The 22,921-nt window shown below is 57.2% G+C and overlaps 2 protein-coding genes across 7 annotated transcripts in view; one reads left to right on the forward strand and one right to left on the reverse strand.

Annotated features, from left to right (window-relative positions):
• The window catches only part of RLN3 (relaxin 3), a 40,621-nt gene extending 35,215 nt beyond the window's left edge, over positions 1 to 5,406 (reverse strand). Inside the window, exon 1 of the mRNA XM_007995505.3 lies at positions 4,749 to 5,406. The gene's annotated coding sequence lies outside the window, so the exon portion shown is untranslated. The remainder of the gene's footprint in view (positions 1 to 4,748) is intronic.
• RFX1 (regulatory factor X1) overlaps positions 1 to 22,921 on the forward strand; it is a 46,392-nt gene that overhangs the window by 15,435 nt on the left and 8,036 nt on the right. Inside the window, exons 1-10 of one of the 6 annotated variants that reach the window (XM_037992273.2) lie at positions 3,300 to 3,874; positions 7,872 to 7,981; positions 8,196 to 8,279; positions 9,225 to 9,332; positions 10,761 to 10,913; positions 11,941 to 12,036; positions 12,404 to 12,733; positions 13,408 to 13,502; positions 18,559 to 18,943; positions 21,757 to 21,938. In XM_037992273.2, the coding sequence (XP_037848201.1) occupies positions 7,880 to 7,981; positions 8,196 to 8,279; positions 9,225 to 9,332; positions 10,761 to 10,913; positions 11,941 to 12,036; positions 12,404 to 12,733; positions 13,408 to 13,502; positions 18,559 to 18,943; positions 21,757 to 21,938 (1,535 nt within the window). In that variant the 5' untranslated portion in view covers positions 3,300 to 3,874; positions 7,872 to 7,879. Of the gene's footprint in view, positions 1 to 3,299; positions 3,875 to 7,184; positions 7,308 to 7,871; positions 7,982 to 8,195; positions 8,280 to 9,224; positions 9,333 to 10,760; positions 10,914 to 11,940; positions 12,037 to 12,403; positions 12,734 to 13,407; positions 13,503 to 18,558; positions 18,944 to 21,756; positions 21,939 to 22,921 lie in introns of those variants that run through there. The other 5 variants (XM_037992272.2, XM_037992269.2, XM_037992271.2 and 2 more) reach the window with 5 other exon arrangements.

A 22,921-nucleotide genomic window follows, 5' to 3' on the forward strand; every position in this document is an offset into this window, starting at 1 on the left:
TTTATTTTTTGAGACGGGGTCTTGCTGTGTCACCCAGGCTGGAGTGCAATGGTGCAATCATGGCTCACTGTAACCTCCAACTCCTGGGCTCAGTGATACTCTCACCTTAGCCTCCCAAGTAGCTGGGACTATAGACATGTGCCACCACGCCCAGCTAATCTTTTTTTTTGAAACAAAGTCTCGCTCTGTCACCCAGCCTGGAGTACAGTGGCGCGATCTTGGCTTACTGCAAGCTCTGCCTCCCAGGTTCACGCCATTCTCCTGCCCCAGCCTCCCAAGTAGCTGGGACTACAGGCGCCCGCCACCATGCCCAGCTAATTTTTTGTATTTTTAGCAGAGACGGGGTTTCACTGTGTTAGCCAGGATGGTCTCGATCTCCTGACCTCGTGATCCGCCCGCCTTGGCCTCCCAAAGTGCTGGGATTACAGACGTGAGCCACCACGCCCAGCCTAATCTTTTAATTTTTTTTTTTTTTTTTTTTTTGAGACGGAGTCTCGCTCTGTCGCCCAGGCTGGAGTGCAGTGGCGCAATCTCAGCTCACTGCAAGCTCCGCCTCCCGGGTTCACGCCATTCTCCTGCCTCAGCCTCCCGAGTAGCTGGGACTACAGGCGCCCACCACTGCGCCCGGCTAATTTTTTCTATTTTTAGTAGAGACGGGGTTTCACCATGGTCTCGATCTCCTGACCTTGTGATCCGCCCGCCTCGGCCTCCCAAAGTGCTGGGATTACAGGCGTGAGCCACCGCGCCCGGCCCAATCTTTTAATTTTTTTGTAGCAACAGTCTCACTATGTTGCCCAGGCTGGTCTTGAACTCCTGGCCTCAAACAATCCTCCCACTTCAGCCTCCCAAAGTGCTGGAATTACAAATGTGAGCCACCGCACCCAGCCAAGCCCCCATTTTATCCAGGAACCTCCAGCTCCTGGACCCCCTGCAGCTGGCCCCCTTTTTCCCAAAGATCCCCTCCTGTGAGGCCTCCAGGAGCCCTCTGCCCTGGTCTCTGCCCACCCCCCTGCAGCCCCTCCGTGGTCCCCTCTGCTGCTTCTCCTCATCTCCCTGACCTTGTCGGCAAAGGAGGGGGAGCCCCAGACTCAGGCCTGGGAACCTCTCTTAGCTCCTGTAGTTCTCCTTTCACAATGGCCTCATCCTGTGTCCCAGTTCTCAATGCCCACACTGAGGTCTCCAGCCTGGGCTGCAACCCTGAACCCCAGGACCCCACATCTAGCCACTCTTGACTCATCCACTCGGTGTTGAACTTGCTGCAGGCCAGTGCAGCCAAATTGAGTTCTGCATTTTTCCCTCTTCAAATCTTCTCTCCTTCAAGACTTTCTCATCCTCCCAGGCCCACGGTCAGTCTTGTTTCTGTCCTACTCCTCCTTGAGTAAGACCTCTTGGCTCCACCTCCTAAACTCTTCCAGAACCCACCCTCCTCTTCCACTTCTACGACCCCAATCCTGGTCCAGCTTCTGCCCTCAGAGTCTGACCCCTCCCAGCAGCCAGAGGGAGCTGGTTCACAACTGCCCATTAGGTCCTGTCACATCCTAGCTCGACCCTGATGGCTCCAAGCCAGGTGGTTCCATGGGCCCTCTTTGAGAAACCCCAGCCTAGGCTTTCTCACTCTGGGAGAGCAGGCTCCTTCCCCTGATACCTGACAAAAAAAGGGCTTTAACAGCTACACACACACACACTCTCTCTCTCTCTCTCTCTCTCTCTCTCTCTCTCTCTCTCTCTCTCTCTATATATATATATATATATAAGCTGGGCATGGTGGCGAGCACCGTAATCCCAGCTACTTGGGAGGTCGAGGCAGGAGAACCGCTTGAACCTGGGAGGCGGAGGTTGCAGTGAGCCAAGATTGTGCCATTGCACTCCAGCCTGGGCAACCAGAGTGAAACTCCATCTCAAAAAAAAAAAAAACAGCGCTCCACACACCCTGTGTCCCTACTAGCAAATGCCAAGCCCCTTCAACTCTGGCCTGCCAGCCTCCCAGCCTTGCCCACTTCCACCCATCCCCTCACATACCTGGTCCAGCCCCTCTGGCCTTCCTACAGCTCCACAGACCCGCCAGGCTCAGTCCTGCCTCCTGACTTTTGTACTCTCGGTACCCTCTGCCAGGAGCACTCCCTGCCCCAGTCCCTCTGGGAGCTTGCCTCTTGTCTCCCTCAGGTCTCTGCTCAGATACCACCTTTCTGACTCCCACACCTCCCTGCCCCTGCCCCCACTGCTCACTCTCTGTCTTGTTTGTTTGTTTTTGAGACAAAGTCTCACTGTCGCCCAGGCTGGATGCAGTGGCGCGATCTCGGTTCACTGCAACCTCCGCCTTCCGGGTTCAAGCGATTCTTCTGCCTCAGCCTCCTGAGTAGCTGGGATTACAGGGGACACCACCATGCCAGGCTAATTTTTGTATTTTTTGGTAGAGATGGTGTTTTGCCACGTTGGCCGGGCTGGTCTCGAACTCCCTACCTCAAGTAATCTGCCTGCCTCGGCCTCCCAAAGTGCTGGGGTTACAGGCGTGAACCACTGCGGCCCGCTGGTCTTCTTAACACTTATCACCAGTTGAAGTTATGATAATGGGAGGGTGGGGGTGCCCACCTGCAGGCAGGGCTCTGTCAGTGCTCAGTCTCTGTGGAATGACTGAGGAGCACCAGCCTGACCCAGAACAGCCTAGAGGAGCACCTAGCACAGCCATCATGTCCTGTCAGCTCCTGCATGGCTGACTGTTTGCAAGAGGCCTCGCATGTCACCAGTGGATGACTCCGCTTGCCCCCCAGAGTGTCTGATGGGTCCTGATCCACGCCCTAGGTGTGGGTCTTACCTGCTTCAGGGTCCAGGCTCCCTAGAGCCAGGGTCTGGAGTGGGCACACAGCTCTAGGCTCCACCACTCCCCAAGTCCTTCCACTCTTGGCCTTGGCTTCTCTAGCTCTTCCCGCACTCCCCCAGGGAGGCCCTGGTGCTTCAAAGTCAAGACCAAGTCCCCGCACTTTGGGAAGCTGAGGCAGGCAGATCACCTGAGGTCAGGAGTTCAAGACCAGCCTGGCCAACATGGTGAAACCCCGTCTCTAATAAAAATACAAAAATTAGCTGGGCGTGTTGGCGTGTGCCTGTAGTACCAGCTACTGGGGAGGCTGAGGCAGGAGTATCGCTTGAACCCGGGAGGTAGAGGTTGCAGCGAGCCGAGATCGCGCCATTGCACGAAGAAGAGCAAGAAGTCAAGAGCAAGGCATGGTCTTTGGGTCAGACAGAGCCAGGCGGGACTCTTAAGTAGCTGTGGGGCACGGGGAGGTGACTTCTGTCTCCCCCATCTTGGTAGTGCTCCCAGGAGGGTACTCTGTACCCAGGAGGGCAGGCTGCAGCAACCCTGCTGTCCCCAGAACTCTCTGGGGCTCACTTGGTCAGGCGGTGGCTTAGTCGCCTTTCACAGTGGTCCCAGGGAATTTCATTTCCCTGCCATCCACATTCTGGCATTTGCCAGCCTGTCCCCAGAAGGGTCACTGGGCAGTGCTTCCTGGATTTGTTCTGAGGAAGAGGAGGTTGGCTTGTGTCCTGCCAGCTGTCCCCTCCCCCACCCCTTGCAGTAATTCCCCAGCCTTCCTCCCTGACCCTCTGCCAGGTTAGCGTCCCTCCTCATCTAAGGGTGGCCGGGGCCACGTGAGCGCCGGGGAAGCGGGAGTAACTGACACCAGTGAAGGCTGCCATAAGGCACCTGGGACTTCTCCCAAGCCAGGAGCAATCGGAGCTGACCAGAGACCCAGGGAGTCGGCAGGGAAGAGGAAGGGAGGGGCCTGGACCCAGACTTGGAGCCTGGGGCTGGACGCCAGCCGACACCAACACCAGACACAGCTCACCCAGCCCCAGTCCACGCCTGCCCTGCCTAAAGGTGACTTTGGAGGTGGTAGGAAGGAAGATCAAGTTTCCCTGGTCAGGAACAATACTAGATCCATAAATCCCTGTCCTCAGAGGCCATCAGACTCTCCTAGAACCCAAGGTGGAAGGAGCGTGCTATGGGCTCTGGCAGCCACTCCTGGGAAGGTGAAACCGAGCTGGCCTACAGGGAACAGGGCCGCCCTGAAGGAGGGGCCGAGTCCAGCCCTTCTTCCCCGCTCCTCTCTCACTTGGGGTTTGGGGGGTCCAAGAAGAGTTGTGTCCAGAGAGGGAAGTGGAGGGTGTTTGTCAGCATTCTCAAGCACAGATGGGGAAACTGAGGGTGGAGCAGACACAGGACAGAGGACACTGGGGGCAGCAGGGGCCCCTCCAGGAGCCCCTGGGGCAGGAGGCAGAGAGTCAGGTGGCCTCATCTGTCCATGGGGAAGCGGGCCAGCTCCCCACGGTGGATGCCAGGAGCCCAGCCTCTCGGGCCTCCCCTGGGCTCCCCCAAGTAGCTCATTTAATGTTTGAGTAGGTCTAGATGGGGAAGTGCGGGGCTCGGGGAGGACGGGTGCCCACTTGTCAGAGTCATTCCACTGCTCAGAGATGTTGATGTGTTAGATTCAGGGACAGGAAATCGGCCGCCGTTTCCTGAGACAGTGGGGGCCTCCCTGGCCTCCTGCACATGCCCAGAGTGGCAATCTCCGGCAGATAGATGCAGACGCTCGCTCGCAGACTCAGTGCCACCCCCCACTTCCCCTCCTGGCTTCCCTTCGCTGAAACACAGAGAGGGCCAGACCCAGCAGTGGAGGGGCCCTGCCCCAGCCACAGGCAGACAGGGACAGCTGCACAGGAAGCCCTCATCCGCACGAGTCACTCAGGCTCACCTGTTCAGCCTCGTGGCGCATCCCCTGGTGCCCTCCTGGGCTGGCAGGCACGGGGTCCCAGCCTTGAGGGCTACCCCAGAGGCAGGAGACGGGCAAGGCTGCTTCCTGGAGATAGCCACCTGGTCCCAGCAGGTCCCCAGGCCTCCTCCTGCTGTGGGTCCTGCTCAGGGACCAGTCCCTGAGCTCCGGAGGTGGTGGGGGCCAGCCCACCACTCCCTGCCCACCTTGAGCTTCCTGGGTGAGACTCTATCCCTTAGGCTGGGCCTGAGTCCTTGGGCCCCACGGACCCAGGTGTGCAGGGCTGGTCACGTGACTTGGGGCTGTCTCGGGTTTCTCTCAGGAGGGGCCCTCTCAGTGAGGGCCTCCTCCCTTATGGCCCAGGGAAGCCTAAAGATACCAGGGAAGATTCAGCAAAACATAGGGGCCTGTGGAATTGGCTGCATGGGCAGCTGGTCAGGCAGGCCTGGGGTTGACCCAATGTCCCACAGCCCACATGAGGCCATGCAGAGGCCTCCCCCGACACCTCCTCCCACATCTTGCAACCCCCGCCCCCAACACACACTCATGCCCTCTGTCCTTGACTTGGCCTTTGCATCTGCCCTGGACAACCCTCCTGTCCTGTCCAGGCCCCTCTCCTTCCTGTGCCCTGCCTGGACACCCGAGACCAAGTCTGGATACCTGGGTCCCCATAGACCCCCAGCTTACTTTCTTTTTTTTTTTTTTTTTTTTTTTTTGAGACGGAGTCTCGCTCTGTCGCCCAGGCTGGAGTGCAGTGGCGCGATCTCGGCTCACTGCAAGCTCCGCCTCCCGGGTTCACGCCATTCTCCTGGCTCAGCCTCCCGAGTAGCTGGGACTACAGGCGCCCGCCACTGCGCCCGGCTAATTTTTTTCTATTTTTTAGTAGAGACGGGGTTTCACCGTGGTCTCGATCTCCTGACCTTGTGATCCGCCCGCCTTGGCCTCCCAAAGTGCTGGGATTACAGGCGTGAGCCACCGCGCCCGGCCCCCCAGCTTACTTTCTTTCCCGTGCCCATATACCCAAGTCCACACATCCCTGCCCTTGGGGCTCAGCCCGGGCAGAACCAGTGACTTCAGGTTCCATGTGTGGTATGAGGTTTGTGTGGGCCCAGAGGGGAACGTGTATCATGGCCTGCACGGTGGATGGCGCATTTGACCTTGGACAGATCACGTCCTTGTTTCTGGTCTCTGTTGCCTTGTCTGAAAATGGGTAATAAAAGCTCTTACTGTCAGCTGGGCGCAGTTGCTCACGCCTGTAATCCCGGCACTTTGAAAGACCGAGGCGGGCGGATCACTTGAAGCCGGGAGTTCAAGAGCAGCCTGGCCAACATGGCAAAACCCTGTCTCTACTAAAACCACAAAAAATTAGCTGGGCGTGGTGGCGGGTGCCTGTAGTCCTAGCTACTCAGTGGGCTGAGGCAGGAGAATCACTGGAACCAGGAGGTGGAGATTTCAGTGAGCCGAGATTGCACCACTGCATTCCAGCCTGGGCGACTGTGAGACCCTGTCTCAAAAAAAAAAAAAATGAAAAGCTCTTAACGTCAGCCGGGCACAGTGGCTCACGCCTATAATTCCAGCACTTTGGGAGACAGAAGCAGGTGGACATGCTTGAGTCCAAGAGTTCGAGACCAGCCTGGGCAATATAGCGAGACCCCCATCTCTACTAAAAATACAAAAATTAGCCAGACATGGTGGTGCATACCTGTAGTCCCAGCTATTTGGGAGGCTGAGGCAGGATAATTGCTTGAACCCCAGGGGACAGAGGTTGCAGTGAGCCAAGATCATGCTACTGCACTCCAGCCTGGGTGACAGAGTGACACCCTGTCTCAGAAAACAAAAAAGCTCTTACTGTCTCTGGCTGTCCAGAGTCTAACATAACACCTAGTGTGCCAGAAGCAACACTAGCGTGTGCAGTGATAACTCCTTGCCCGTGGCCCTTCAGTGCTGCCGGGGGTTGGATAAACCCCTCTAAATCCACAAGAAAAATGGGCCTGGGACCTTGGCTCCTTGGCAGTGGAGGAGGGGCAGGTACATGTCCATCCCCAGCCCCACCTCGGCCTCTGGAGCTGCTGGGGGTAAACCAGGTCACATGGAGGGGATGGGATGGATGGCGTCCCAGCTGGGGTGAGGGTCTTCTAGCCAGCGCCTCTTGGGGACGCTTGCCTCTACCCCCAGCACCCCTGCTAATCACTTAGCAAGATGTGCATGAAATTTGACCTGTGCCTGCCCGATAGCGTCTCCGGGTACCAACCTCCCTCCTCAGCCCGCAGCGCTGCCCCAGCCCCTCGAAGGCCCTGCTCTGCTGGGGAGGGGCGTGTTTTCCCAAGAGGGCAGGCAGGCTCTCCGCATCCACCGGGGGGATTAGCGCCCCAAGGTTGCGGGTATAAAGCCACCTGCACACCCTGCTATTCTATAGAGGCGGGCAAGGAGCAAAGAGGAGCAGGCAGGCCCCCCTGGACGGACAGACGGACAGGGGGCGGGTGGGGCGGTGGGGGACCAGCACCATGTTCTATGATTGCCTCTTCTCAGCTGCCTGTCAGCGTGAGTACCTGCCTCCCCGACTCCAAGCCCCTTGTGGTCCCCACCCCACTGAGGACAGAGGGTCAGGGAGGGAGGACTTGGCCACAGGCTAGCAAGACCTTCCAGGGACCACTCCTCCGAGCAGCTTCCACTCCTGGGAAGCCAGGGGTCACCCCAGAGAATGTGGCCCCAGCGCCTCGGTCCTTCCAGCACTGCCAGGACCCTGGAGTGGACAGTCAGTTCCCTGCCCGTCCACAAGTCCCGTCTGCTGGGAAGGGCCCAGCCTTCTGGGTCTTGAGCATCATAGCTCTTCAGTCACCCTATCTGGTCTGGCTTCAGGATGAGGAAAGCTGATGAGGGCTGCTTCCAGGTATTAAGCATCCTCGGTCCTGCAGGCCCCAGCACACTCTGCCGCGTGGGCCCCTGATGGGTGCAGTCAGGGCTGGCTGGGGGTAAGCAGGACTTGGAGGGGCCTGACCTTGCTGGGGGTTGGCTTCAGGCTGCATCTTCCCCTCCAGGTGGGCTCAGGCTTAGGCTGGGGGCGGGGACAGCAGGCAGAGCTGACCTGGTGGCCCCTCCCCACAGAAGGTGCCATGCGGGCCAGCGAGACGGTGTCGGAGGCCAGCCCCGGCTCCACTGCCAGCCAGACCGGTGTTCCTACTCAGGTGGTTCAGCAGGTGCAGGGCACCCAGCAGGTAGGATGTGGTCCTCCCGGGGGCGGGGGAGGGCCTGTGAGGGGGGCAGTGCAGGTTGCGGCCTTGGGGGCCTCGCCTCCCCTCCCTGCTTCCTGCTGGAGCCATCTGCTCACCTGTTCTTATCAAGATGTGCACAGCAGCCGCCCGCCACCCAACCGCACCAGGCCTCCCTGGGGGAAGCGGCAGCTCAGCTCCTCCTGCCTTGTCTCCACAGCGGCTGCTGGTCCAGACGAGTGTTCAGGCCAAGCCGGGCCACGTGTCGCCCCTCCAGCTGACCAACATCCAAGTGCCCCAGCAGGTAAGGCTCGTGTACCTGGCGCCCACCCTGGAAGGCCCCTTCAGGGTGGAGGACCAACCCCTGTGGCAAACCAGGATCTGTCCTCACCAGGATCGGAGGAAGATGCCCCATCCAGGGGCTCCCCTACCTCCTGGCTCTGGGCAGTCACCTCCCCAGGGTGAGACTATCAGGCAGGGGCCACTGGGGACAGAGGAGCTGCAGGAGCCACCTCAGCAGAGAGAACAGGATATATAGTTGGGAAGATGGTTTACGGGTCCAGCCTGGTGTCCTGAAGCAGAGAACCCAAGACCAGGTTTCGAGTCAGGAGTCCATAGCCAGCACAGGGTGGTCTGTGCCCCAGAAGGCTGCACATGAGGTGCCAGGCTCACCCGTTTCCGACTGATCAGCACAGAACTGGACAAAGTGCTGTCGGGTTTTGCAATGGCTTGGTCTCGGCTCGCTGCAACCTCTGCCTCCCAGGTTCAAGCAATTCTCTTGCCTCAGCCTCCTGAGTAGCTGGGACTACAGGCATGCGTCTCCATGCCCCGCTAATTTTTGTATTATTAGTAGAAACGAGATTTCACCATGTTGGTCAGGCTGGTCTCGAACTCCTGACCTCAGGTGATCCGCCTGCCTCGGCCTCCCAAAGTGCTGGGATTACAGATGTGAGCCACCGCACCCAGCCTAGTACTGTTGGGTTTTAAGGATGACAGCACATTCCACATGGCCTGACAACAACTCCGGCTCTGCCACTTCCTGGCTCTAGGACCTCAGATAAGCGCCTTTGCCGTCCTGAGCCTTGGTGTCACCCTCTGTGAAGCGGGGGCAGTAGCTGAGCTTCATCAGGGCTGTCAGGGCGATTCTGTGAGCTAACAGGCGTGAAGCACTTAGAATGTCGCCTGGCACTGCGCAGATGCTCGGTGCTGTCATCAGTGATCTGCCTTCCCTCTCCCTCCCTGGCTCCAGGCTCTTCCCACGCAGCGTCTGGTGGTGCAGAGCGCAGCCCCAGGCAGCAAAGGTGGCCAGGTCTCCCTGACAGTCCACGGTACCCAGCAGGTGCACTCACCCCCAGAGGTAAGTGGTGGTCCTGTTAGCCGCCCTCCCCCCGATGTCTCCCCAGGTCAGCAATGTATCCCTATAGTATATTTGGGGCTCCCTGCCCCCCGCCAAGCCTACTTGCTCCTCCAAAGTCCTGCTTCCCTCTTCACTCCCAGCGCGACGCCCTTCTTGACCCCAGGTAGGGTGGCTTAGCTGCCCAATTCCTGGATCTGCCAGCTCTGAGCTAAGCGGCCGTGGAGCTCTGCTCTGGGAGAAGGAGGTGATTTCCTGGGTTGAGATGGCCCTGGCAGCTCCAGCTCAGGGAACTGCATTCGAGAAACAAACTGGGTTCCTCTTCCCTCCGGAGGGTGGGACAGTCTCTTCCAGGAAGCCTCGGACCACAGGGTAGATTCTGGGGACCCCACCACCAATGAGGGTGTTGAAGTCAGGCTGTGGATGCTGTCTGCATCAGGAGCTCGGGGTCAGATGGCTGGCCTGGCCGCTTTCTCCTGTGGGACTCTGGGCAGGCCTCTGAGCTTTGTTTGGTTTTTGAGACAGAATCTCGCTCTGTCCCCCAGTCTGGAGTGCAGTGGCGCAATATCAGCTCACTGCAACCTCCAGCTCCCAGGTTCAAGCGATTCTCCTGCCTCAGCCTCCTCAGTAGCTGGGATTACAGGCGTGCGCCACCACGCCCGGCTAATTTTTGTATTTTTAGTAGAGACGGGGTTTCACCATGTTGGCCAGGCTGGTCTTGAACTCCTGACCTCAGGTGATCTGCCCACCTCGGCCTCCCAAAGTGCTGGGATTACAGGCGTGAGCCACCATGCCCGGCCCCTTTGAGCCTTCTGAGCCCCCAGTTTTCTCTGTGTCAAACAACTGATGGTATCAACCACCCCTCAGCTTGCGGTGGGCATTACAGCCTGAGGCACAGCGGGGCTCAGAGCAGACACAGTGCTCCATGGCCAGCCTGCCTGGGCTCAGCCCTGTGCCTCATCGCCTACAGCCATGTGACCTGGGGCTTGTCCCTTCCCCTCTGCCCCTCCATTGGGAAGTGGGAGTGCCGTGAGATTCCAATGAGTACATTCAAAGCACACATTCAAAGTGCAGTGTCTGGTGGGAGTTGGCCCAATATCACACCAGAGGCTGCTGTCATTGCTATAACCTTTGAGGATCAGCCCCTGGAGAGCGTCAGGGGTGCCGGGGGCACCACCCACCATCAGCCAACCTTGCTGGGGAGGGTTAAACCCCCATCGTTGCCAGGAGTTGACTGGGGCCGTTGCCGGGAGTAGGCATTTGGATGCATGGGACATGGTCAGTTAGCAGCCTGGGTGGTTGGGATAGGTCCCTACAGGCTGCCGCCCTCCCCAGACAGCTCTCCTGAGAAGGGTGTGTGTGAGGGCCCGGGTGTCCCAGAGGGAGTGTGAACCCACCCCAGCGGCACTCCTGTGTCTCCTTCCCTTACAGCAGTCGCCGGTGCAGGCCAACAGCTCTTCCAGCAAGACGGCTGGGGCCCCCACGGGCACGGTGCCACAGCAGCTGCAGGTTCACGGCGTCCAGCAGAGTGTCCCCGTCACCCAAGAGGTGCCAGGCCAAGGCGGGCAGCGGCTCGGACCAGGGGTACCGGCCAGGCAGCCTCTGCAGCCCCCCATGGCTGTGCCTCTGGACTATTAGAGCCCAGCCCATGTGGGTCCAGCCCCAGCCTGCCACCCTGGCCTTTGATAAGCATCTCTCCCTGTTTCCAGACTCAGCATCCTGGGGCTGGAGGATGGGGGAGCCGTGGGGAGGAGGAAATTGGACCTCCTGGAAGGAGACTGGGGCATAGTGGGCCAGGGGAACCACTTGGAGAAACCACCTGAGCCTTTTTGGGCCCATTTACCTGAAGGAAGCCCCGAGGCCACATCCTCCTCCTTCTGGGCAGGGTTTCAGGGAGGGGACCCAGCGCCCAAATCCACACCCAGCCTCTGCAAGGACGCAGAGCCCTGAGCCAGCGCAGGTTAAGACACTGGGACTGTGTGCCACCTGGTTGTTACCAACGAAGTTGAGGGGTTCCCAGCCCCTTGAAAACAGATGAAATTCATAGACCCTTTCCCAAGTGTAAACAGAAACCCTGTCTCAGAGAATTCACAGATACTCCCCTGCCTGGCGCTAGAGCCCCCCAAACCTCCAGACCTGGGTCCAGGCCCCAGCTTCTCCACTCAGCACCCTCTTCCACCAGCCTCCGTCCCTGGCTCTGCACCCCAAGGATAATCCCCGCATCTCCACCTCAGCACAGAACAGGGCAGACAGTTGACATGGGGGGCGGGGTGGGGACGAAAGATAACCCAAGGCCTTGCCTGCGGGTTCTTGGCACAGCTTCAGGGGCCTGTAGGGAGAGGGGGCGGAGAGCAGAGACCCCGCAGTTAGTCCCAGGTTCAACTCAGCCCTGCCGCTTCCTGGGAGCCTCACTTTACCCCTGTGAGTAGGTGCCCATTAGTAATGGATCCAGCACCCTCCTTGCTTGGCTGGAAAACAGCGGCCTCTTGCTTACGGCCTGCTGTGAGCTTTGGCCTGCTGTGAGCTTTACAGAAGTTCGCCCGTGCAGGGGCTGGGTGGGTTGACGGCCATCGTTGCCATGGTCATCTTAACGTTGCCTTTCCCCTCCCAGAGGTCTGTGGTCCAGGCCACTCCACAAGCTCCCAAAGCCGGCCCGGTGCAGCCGCTGACCGTGCAGGGCCTCCAGCCAGTCCACGTGGCTCAAGAGGTGTGTGTCTCCCCCTCCTACCCCAGGGGCAAAGGGGTTGGTCCCGGGCTGGGGCTGGGGAGTGCAGGCCCCTGAGGCCGCAGGGAGGGAAACGCCTCAGTGAGCTGCAGACTCTGCCCTAGATCCTTCCTCTTTCCTGGCCCCCTGGCAGCTCAGGGTCCAGGTTTTGCTAAGAGAGATCTGGATTCAAATTCCGCTTCTTTCTTGCGTGGCCCTGGGTCAGTTCTAACCCCTCTTCGAGACCCCGGGCGGCGGGGATCTTCCCTCGGGTGGCTGCGTGCGAGCTCAGCAACCCGGTGGGTGGAGGCCTGGAGCCCCACCCGCGGCCGCCCCCGTTGACCCCCCAGTGTCTCTGTTTGTCCTCCAGAGCTCAGGCAGTCAGTTTCCCGCTAGGAAGGCAGAGCAGCGAGATCCCCGGCCCACGCCGCCGCCGGAGCCGCCGCCCCGGCCGCCCGCGTGCAGCGGCGAGGCCCCGCAGCTAGGCAGCCCCGAGCCGCCGCCGCCCCATTACGAGCCGGGCGCCGAGCAGTGGGTGGAGCTGGTGGGCGTGCTGCCCCCACACCTGCTCCTGCCGCAGCAGAAAGTGGTCTTCGAGCCACTGCCCCGGCTCCCGGCCCGAGCCAGCCCCGACCAGAGGGTCAGGATCCAGAGAATCCCCCAGGTGCTAGTGTTCGGCACGGCCGCCACGGCCCTCAAAGTAGGTGGCGGACGCACGGGCGGGGGGCAGCGGGCGGGCGGGGGCGGGGGCGCCCGGTCTGGGCCGCCCACCAGGCCCCGCAAGCCCTGTAGACCCCACCTCCGCCCGACGGGTCGGTCTGGGGACCCGCCTCTGACTCCCCACCCAAGCCCAGTCCAGGTCCCAGCTCCGCCCCTGCAGACAAGGGTGGGGGGATGGAGGTTGGGGACTCAGGCCCCGCCCCTAAGGCCCTGTCAGTGATTCCAGGTTCTGTCCCACCAACCGGGGCCCCAGGCTCCGCCCCTTACATCCTGTGCCCTGTTTCCAGGCCCCGCCCCCTGAGGCCCTTTCTGTAGCTCCAGGCTCTGGCTCCAGCGATAGTCTTGCCCGTGTGTCTGGGGTCCAACCTTCACGCCCACGGCAGGACCCTGTCTCGGGTCCCCTCCACTGCCCGTCAGGCCCCACCCTTGCTGTCCCCAGTCGAAGCCGAGAGTCCCGGCTTCTCCTCCTGACACAGCTCTTCCTGATCCCCAGCCCTGGCCTCCTCCAGGGTGTTTTGTTGAGAGTCCGTAAGCCACCCTTGGGGTCTGGGAGCTGGGCGTCAGGGATAGCCTGGGTGGACACCAGCCCTTTAGAGGCAGAACTGTAGGAGCTGGCCCACGCCTGACCCTCCACGTGCCCTTCCTCTGCCCCAGGTGCAGCAGCTCCAGCAGGTGCCCGTCCCACACGTGTACTCCAGCCAGGTGCAGTATGTGGAGGGCGGCGATGCCAGCTATACGGCCAGTGCCATGTAAGTGAAGGGAGAGGGGTGGGTGAGGGAGTTGGGTCTGCCCTGGACCTTCCCCAGGCTCCCAGGACCCCAGGCCCCAGTCCCAGCCCCCAGCAGGCCATCTGGCCCTCAAGGCTTCAGGTGACAGAAACACAGGTGGGCACGCCCCAGGGGCCGCCACAGTCACGGAAGGTGGCGAAGCAGAGGGACCCTCGAAGGTTGGAAAAGGCACCCTGGCATAGCTTGGGGCTTGGGAGTCAAATGAGCCTGGTTTTTAACAAAAAAAAAAATGGCCAGGCACGGTAGCTCGCGTCTGTAATCCCAACACTTTGGGAGGCCTAAGTGGGTGGATCACTTGAGGTCAGGAGTTTAAGACTAGCCTGGCCAACATGGTGAAACCCTGTCTCTACTAAAAATACAAAAGTTAGCCAGGCGTGGTGGCAGGCACCTGTAATTCAAGCTACTCAGTAGGCTGAGGCAGAGGAATTGATTGAACCCAGGAGGCAGAGGTTGCAGTGACCTGAGATCGTGCCACTGCAACTCCAGCCTGGGCGATAGAGCGAGACTCCATCTCAAAAAAAAAGTAATTTGACTCTCAACCCTGTCCCATAGGGGATGCTGTGACCTGTTTCTTTGTTTCCTTCCAGAGATACTCTAAGAACAGAAACTCTAGCCCTCTACCCATTTTTTTTCTTTCTTTCTTTTTTTTTTTTTTTTTTGAGATGGAGTCTTACTCTGTCACCAGGCTGGAGTGCAGTGGCATGATCTCGGCTCACTGCAACTTCCGCCTCCTGGGTTCAAGCGATTCTCATGCCTCAGCCTCCCGAGTAGCTGGGATTACAGGCACATACCATCACACCCAGCTAATTTTTGTATTGTTAGTAGAGGTGGGGTTTCACCATGTTGGTCAGGCTGGTCTTGAATTCCTGACCTCGTGATCCACCCGCCTCACCTCCCAAAGTGCTGGGATTACAGGCATGAGCCACCACAGTGGTCTCTTTTTTTTGAGACAGGGTCTCACTCTGTCGCCCAGGCCAGAGAGAAGTGGTACGATCAGGGCTCACTGCAGCTCACGGGCTCAAGCAATCCTCTTACCTCAGCCTCCCTAGTAGCTGGGACTACAGGTGTGCACGACCATGCTCAGCTAAAGTTTTTATTTTTGGAGAGATGGGGTTTTGCCATGTTGCCCAGGCTCATCTCCTCGAACTCTTGGACTCAAGTGATCCTCCCCTCTTGGCCTCCCAAAGTGGTGGGATTATAGGCATGAGCCACTGTGCCCAGCCTCTACCCCCTTTTTTGGGTCAGAAATAGAGGCAGGACATTCTATCCATACCTTATTTCTTTCCTGGCTCTTCTCCCACATGTCCTCGTGGATCCTGGTCACCCTCTTAGCTGCTGTGTAATAACCCCTGTACAGATGCAGCAGCCATGATGTCATCAGTCCCCACCCAGTGATGCGTAGGGGGCTTCTTCCCCTCCCTGGGTGCAGCACTACCATTCCTGTGTATGAGCCATGTCAGGCAGGTGCCACATCCTGGCCCCACTTCAGTCCCAGCTCTGGCTCCTCACTGGGGGTCCTCCATGCCACCTCGCCTCTCCCATCTCCACAGAAATTGCTGCAGTACTAGAGTTACTGTTGGTTTAGTTTCTAGAGGTTTCACTTGGTTTTCTTTGCATTTGCGTGATTTTTTTCGTCCCTGCCACATGTCCTTCTGGGGACAACGCTGGGATTGGTTAGCTCATGGATTGACTTAGTCCTAGGGTCATGATGCTCTGACCGACCCCAAGGTGCCTGGTCCAGGCACCTGAATCGTAAGGCTTGGTCCCTGGCGTCCGGCTACCTCACAGTTCCATCCGTTTCTTTCCAGTGCTGCTAATCTTTTCACTGTGTGGTTGAGCCAAGCTGGCAGGGGCCAGACAGGGCATTGCAAAGAGGAGCCTGGTGTCCGAGGGTTCCTGCTCCATCCCCGGTAGCGTCTCTGCTGTCTCTCCTTTGCCCTGTCTGAATCCCTCACTCAGTGATCGTAGTGTGTGTGATTGCACCTAGTTCATCGTTGTTATCGGATTTTTCTGCTACGAGAAGTTGTTGGGGGCCACTCCTGCTGTCAACTGTCCACTCCTTCTGTCTCTCCTTCTGAGTGAATTACTGCGAGTTCCCAACCCTTTGCCAGCCCTATCCCCACCCAGACCAAAGCCACAGCCTCTGGGCCTCCATCCCTAGTCCTGTTCTGGGGGGCATCCAGAGCCGCACACATTCATTTATTCAGTCATTCAGCAACCATCTACTGAAGCAACATTTTTGCAGCACACGTTGCATGCTGGGTGCCCAGGAGCGAGCAGGCTGTGGCCCCCACCTTGGAGAAGTGGGGGCACTTGCTCAGGTCATGTGCTCTTGGTGTCATTTTGTGTGGTAGACATAGGGCAGGACAGAAAGATCGAGAGCTGGACCTGGTATCCGACAAAGACCATGCTTCCATATCTCCTTCCACTGTCAACTCTCTCTCTTTGTTCACCCACAACCACTCGGGCCTGCATGGCTCCCTCCCCTGCCACCTTCAGAGTTTGAGTCAGGCCACCACTTGACTGACCACGCTGTCTTTTTGGATGTTTAATTTTTTTTTTTTTTTTTTTTTGAGATGGAGTTTCCCTCTTGTTGCACAGCTGGAGTGCAATGGTGCAATGTTGGCTCACTGCAACCTCTGCCTTCAGGGTTCAAGCGATTCTCCTGCCTCAGCCTCCTGAGTAGCTGGGATTACAGACGCCCACCACCACACCTGGCTTTTTTGTACTTTTAGTAAAGACAGGATTTCATTATGTTGGCTAGGCTGGTCTCGAACTCCTGACCTCAGGTGATCCACCCGCCTTGGCCTCCCAAACTGCTGGGATTACAGGTGTGAGCCACTGCGCCTACCCACCCCCCTTTTTCTTTCTTTTTTTTTTTTTGAGGTGGAGTTTCACTCTGTCATCCAGGCTGAAATGCAGTGGTGTGATCTCAGCTCACTACACCCTCCGCCTCCTGGGTTCAAGTGGTCCTCCTGCCTCAGCCTCCTGAGTAGCTGGGACTACAGGCGCCTGCCACTATGCCTGGCTAATTTTTTTTTTTTTTTTGAGACGGAGTCTCGCTCTGTCGCCCAGGCTGGAGTGCAGTGGCGCAATCTCGGCTCACTGCAAGCTCCGCCTCCCGGGTTCACGCCATTCTCCTGCCTCAGCCTCCGGAGTAGCTGGGACTACAGGCGCCTGCCACCACGCCCGCCTAATTTTTTCTATTTTTAGTAGAGACGGGGTTTCACCATGGTCTCGATCTCCTGACCTTGTGATCCTCCCGCCTCGGCCTCCCAAAGTGCTGGGATTACAGGTGTGAGCCACTGCACCTGGCCTAATGCCATGTTTTAATCACTAGTACTTTGAAAGAGTTCAAAGGTCAAAACTATGTCCAGTGATGTTTAGTGAGATGGTGAGAGGTGCCCCACGCCTGTCTCCCTCGATGGAGCCCTCCACGCTCACAGATGACAGACATACATACCACATGCAACACATTCTTCCCTATTGTTCGGTCACACGGTCCCCACCCTTCTCTGCCTCTTATCTGCCCGTTGGTAGGTTCTGGAGCTTGTTCTTTCCGGGGATGACGAGCCCTGCCTCCTTCTCTTTCACCCCTGCCTAGGATTCCATCATTTTTTATTTAACAGCCCCTTGAAGTTGAACCCCTGGTGGTTTTTATGCTGGTGACGATTTGCAGCCTCAAGCCTGTGTCACCGGTGCCCATCCCATCACGGGATATCTGAAGGAGAGAGGATTTCCCAGCCTGGGATAGGTAGCTTGGCTCAGGGGAAACATATCTGCATTCCTGATGGTCTCCTCCAATCACAGCGTCGCCTTCTTTAGCCCCACCCCCTTCCTGCTTCACTCACTGGCTGATCACCTTCTGTTATGATCTCTCATTTACCTTTGCACATGGCTTCTTGCCTGTCTCCCCAACTAGACCGTCAGCTCCTCCAGGGGCCGGGGCTTTTCATTCTTGTCCATTGCTGTGTCCAAAGTGTGCAAAACAGTGCCTAGCACATAGTAGGCGCTCAAAGCACTTGCCAATTTTATTTTTTTTAATGAAGTGTGTAGCATTGCAAGTTCCCTAACCCTTAAGTTTTTTTTTTTTTTTTTTTAAATTAAAAAAGACAGGGTCAGCCAGGTGTGGTTACAGGCATGTGGCTCATGCCTGTAGTTCTAGCACTGTGGGAGACTGAGGCGGGCTTATCACTTGAGGTCAGGAGTTCGAGACCAGCCTGGGCAACATGGTGAAACCCCAAATTTACTAAAAAAATACGAAAATTAACCCGGCGTGGTGGTGTGCCCCTGTATTCCCAGCTCCTCGGTAGGCCGAGGCGGGAGGATGACTTGAACCCAGGAGGCGGAGGTTGCAGTGAGCCAAGATTGTGCCACTGCACTCTAGCCTCAGTGACAGAGAGAGACTCTGTCTCAATAAGTAAATAAATAAATAAAATAACAAAAATAAAAAGCCAGGGTCTCACTGTCACCCAGGCTTTGGTGCAGTGGTAGTATGCTTATAGCTCACTATAGCCTTGAACTCCTGGCCTCAAGGGATCCTCCTGCCTCAGCCTCCCAAGTAGCTGGGATTGCAGGTGTGCACCACCATGCCTGGCTAATCTTTATATTTTTTGTAGAGATGGGTTTTCACTATGTGGCCCAGGCTAGTCTTGAACTCCTGGCCTTCAACGATCCTCCTGCCTCTGCTTTCCAAAGTGCTGTGATTACAGGCAGGAGCCACCATGCCAGGCTGTGTTCCCTTACCCTTATATCTTGATTTCCTAATTTCCGAAGTGGGGAAGGTGACTCCAATGCCAGAGGACTGGCTGCTTTGATGATTATATAAAATACTGCCCATCAGGCACTCAGGATGGTACCCAGTCCATTGTAGGTGAATGCTAGGATCTGCCCCTTGCTGCAGGGGGGCTGCTGCTTCCCCAGTCCCCTCCTGGTACCCCCCTTCCTGCCTAGTCATGCACCTTGGCCCCCCAGTTCTCATCCCCCTGACTCTACCCCGGCTTTACCTCTTTCCTAGCCGTTCCAGCACCTACCCCTACCCCGAGACGCCGCTGTACACGCAGACGGCAAGCACCAGCTACTACGAGGCCGCGGGCACGGCCGCCCAGGTCAGCACCCCTGCCACCTCCCAGGCAGTGGCCAACAGTGGCTCCATGCCCATGTACGTCTCCGGCAGCCAGGTCGTCGCCAGCTCCACCAGCACTGGGGCTGGAGCCAGCAACAGCAGCGGAGGTGGTGGCAGTGGTGGTGGCGGCGGCGGCGGGGGAGGCGGTGGCGGGGGTGGCAGTGGCAGCACCGGAGGCGGCGGCAGCGGAGCAGGCACCTACGTGATCCAAGGTGGCTACATGCTGGGCAGTGCCAGCCAGTCTTACTCCCACACCACCCGTGCCTCGCCAGCCACGGTAAGTGCCCCAACCCGGGCCCCAGAGGAGGCAGGCGGTGGTGGGTGGTGGGCACTAGAAGCCCAGTCCATGACAGTGGTTACCAACCACCGTTAGCAGGAGCCTGTGTGGCCCCCAATGAAGAGCACATATGCAGATGTCCTGGGATTGAATGCTGTGTGGCCTCAGATAAATTACTCAGCCTCTCTGGGCCTCAGTTGATAGCCATGAACTTCTTAATACTACAGAAGTGTCTATTGTTGGTTGGGCGCTGTGGCTCACACCTGTAATCCCAGGACTTTGGGAGACTGAAGTGGGTGGATCACCTGAGGTCAGGAGTTCCAAAACTAGCCCAACCGATATGGTGAAACTCCATCTCTACTAAAAATACAAAAATTAGCCGGGCATGGTAGTATGCACCTGTAATCCCAGCTACTCGGAAGGGTGAGGCACGAGAATTGCTTGAACTTGAGAGGTGGAGGTTGCAGTGAACAGAGACTGCGCCACTGCATTCAAGCCTGGGAGACAGCGAGATTCTGTTTCAAAAAAAAAAAAAAGGTGCTGTCTATTTTTTTTTTTTTTTGAGACAGGGTTTTGCTCTGTCGTCCAGGCTGAAGCACAGTGGTGTAATCGTAGCTCACTGCAGCCTCAAACTCCCAGGCTCAAGTGATCCTCGCAAGTAGCTGGGACTACAGGCGTGCACCACCGTGTCTGGCTAATTTTTTTGTTTAAGACGGAGTCTCGCTCTGTTGCCAGGCTGAAGTGCGATGGCGCAATCTCAGCTCACTGCAACCTCCGCCTCCCGGGTTCAAGCGATTCTCCTCCCCCAGCCTCCCAAGTAGCTAGGACTACAGGCGCGCCACTCTGCTCAGCTAATTTTTGTATTTTTAGTAGAGACGGGGTTTCACCATGTTGGCCAGGATGTTCTCGATCTCCTGACCTCATGATCCACCCTCCTTGGCCTCCCAAAGTGCTGGGATTATAGACGTGAGCCACCACGCCTGGCCGATTTTTAAAATTTTTTTTTGTAGAGACAGGATCTCACTCTGTTGCCTAGGCTGGTCTCGAAATCCTGGCCTCAGGCGATCCTCCCAGCCATCTATTCTGATTAAAATTGATGATAGAGAATAGATAATGAGGGCAGAGAGAAGCCAGCACTGCCGTGGGGAGCTTCCTGAACAGGGTTCTTCCACCATTGGGAAGGCTGGTGCTGGAACCTCCCTGTGCCTAGAAGAGGCTGTGTGAAGTCCGTGGGGCAGCCCTGGATTCCAACCCCAACCAGGCCCTTCAACAATTGTGTGACTGTGGGGTGGGTCAGCGCGGGTGGTCCTAGTGGTCCAGCATGGTCATGATGTAGCCTGGCTTCTAGTCTAGTCTTTTTTTTTCTTTTTTGAAGATGGAGTTTTGCTCTCGTCACACAGATTGGAGTGCAGTGGCGCAATCTCAGTTCACTATAACCTTCCCACCTCCCAAGTTCAAGCAATTTTTGTGCCTCAGCCTCTTGAGTAGCTGGGATGACAGGTGCCCACCACCACACCTGGCTAATTTTTGTGTTTTTAGTAGAGACAGGGTTTCACCATGTTGGCCAGGCTGGTCTCTAACTTCTGACCTCAGGTGATCTGCCCGCCTCGGCCTCCCAAAGTGCTGGAATTACAGGTGTGAGCCACCACTCCTGGCTTGGAAATTTGATATTTTTCACTCTACATAAATTAATACAGTTTTTTTTTTTTTTTAGAAGAAATCTTGCCTGTCGCACAGGCTGGAGTGCAGTGGTGCGATATTGGCTCACTGCAACCTCTGCCTCCCAGGTTCAAACGATTCTCCTGTCTCAGCCTCCCAAGCAGCTGGGACTACAGGCGCACACCACCACTCCCAGCTAATTTTTGTATTTTTAGTAGAGACGAGGTTTCACAATATTGACCAGGCTGGCCTCAATCTCCTGATCTCATGACCCACCCACCTGCCTTGGCCTCCCAAAATGCTGGGATTACAGGCGTGAGCCAACACGCCCTGCTAATTTTTTTTTTTTTTTTTTTTTGAGACAAGGTCTCACTGCTATCCAGGCTGGAGTACACGGGCTCGACCACAGCTGACTGCAGCCTTGAATTTCTGAGCTGAAGGGATCCTCTTGCCTCAGCCTCCCAAGTACCTGGGACTGCAGGCGTGCACCACAACACTAGCTAATTTTTTTTTTTTTGAGACGGAGTCTCGCTCTGTCACCCAGGCTGGAGTGCAGTGGCCGGATCTCAGCTCACTGCAAGCTCCGCCTCCCGGGTTTACGCCATTCTCCTGCCTCAGCCTCCCAAGTAGCTGGGACTACAGGCGCCCGCCACCTCGCCCAGCTAGTTTTTTGTATTTTTTAGTAGAGATGGGGTTTCACCATGTTAGCCAGGATGGTCTCGATCTCCTGACCTCGTGATCCACCCATCTTGGCTTCCCAAAGTGCTGGGATTACAGGCTTGAGCTACCGCTCCTGGCCAACACTAGCTAATTTTTAAAAAAATTCGTTGGTAGAGACAGGGTCTCCCTATGTTGCCCAGGCTGGGCTCAAGTGATCCTCCCACCTTAGCCCCCTAAAGTGCTAGAACTAAAGGGGTGAGCCGTGTCCAGCCCTTAATGTATTTAGCTGCACATGGCAACTGTATTGGACAGTGCAGTTCTAGAGAGTTCTGTGGGGCGTAGTTCCTGGGGAGGATGGCAGTAGGATGTGCTAACTTATGGTGGGCGTGGCTGTCAGGATTCCAGCTGGAAGTCGATATGGGCACTCAGCCCCAGCACTCAGAGGTGACGGAAACGCCTCTGACTGGTGCTCTCCCATCTGCCTCCGGCCCCAGGTCCAGTGGCTCCTGGACAACTATGAGACGGCTGAGGGCGTGAGTCTGCCACGGAGTACCCTCTACTGCCACTACCTGCTGCACTGCCAGGAGCAGAAGCTGGAGCCCGTCAACGCCGCCTCCTTCGGCAAGCTCATCCGCTCCGTCTTCATGGGCCTGCGAACCCGCCGTCTGGGCACCAGGTAGAGCCGTCCATCTACTCCCAGCAGCCCCTGGGGAATTGGCAGGCACGCCAAGGCCCACCCCCAACTCCAAGTCATCTCGGGCAGTCCAGTCCAGCCCAGCCCCGCCGGCCTCCACGAGGCTCACTCCCACCCCAGGCCTTTGCGCTGGCGGTGCCTTCCACCTCATGTGCTTCTCACCCCCTCTTACTCACACGTCCCCTGACTGCCTCAACTAAAACCGCAGCCTCCTCCCTCTTCTCCGCCCGACACCCCAAACCCTGCTTTATTTTTCTCTTTAGCATTGAGCACCCTCACACGTGCTTTTTTTTTTTTTTTTCTTTTGGAGACAGAGTCTCACTCTGTGGCCCAGGCTGGAGTGCAGTGGCTCAATCTCGGCTCACTGCAACCTCCGCCTCACAGGTTCAAGCCATTCTCATGCCTCAGCCTCTTGAGTAGCTTGGGATTACAAGCATGTGCCACCATGCCCAGCTAATTTTTAAAAAATATTTTTAGTAGAGACAGAGTTTTGCTATGTTGGCCAGGCTGGTCTTGAACTCCTGTCCTCAAGTGATCTTGGCCTCCCAAAGTGCTAGGATTATAGGCATGAGCCACCATGCCCAGCCCACACGTGCCTTTTACGTGACTTACTTCAGTTGTTCTGGTCCATCTGCAATGCTTGTACCTTGATGATGCGGGGTTGCACCTAGTCAGTGCTTCATCAGGGCCTGTGAGTCAGTGAATTCATGTGGGAAGGAACAAGAAGCCATCCCAGAAACCCACCCCTCTCTTCCTCTCCTTTGCAACCCCTGTGGCTCACCCCCGCTCACGTCTTGGTTCCCGTTCCCAGCTTCAGCATCACCTCATTCAGCCATTCAGCCATTCATTTATGTATAATCTTGGGCAAAGTACTGGATCTTTCCCAACACCTACAGCCCCCGTGCCTCCTCAGTGCAGCACCCCCGGCTCTGCAGGGCAGGCGTCTCTCCATCTGTTCCCCTAAT

Source organism: Chlorocebus sabaeus, chromosome 6 (genome assembly GCF_047675955.1).
Source record: "Chlorocebus sabaeus isolate Y175 chromosome 6, mChlSab1.0.hap1, whole genome shotgun sequence".
NCBI lineage: Eukaryota > Metazoa > Chordata > Mammalia > Primates > Cercopithecidae > Chlorocebus > Chlorocebus sabaeus.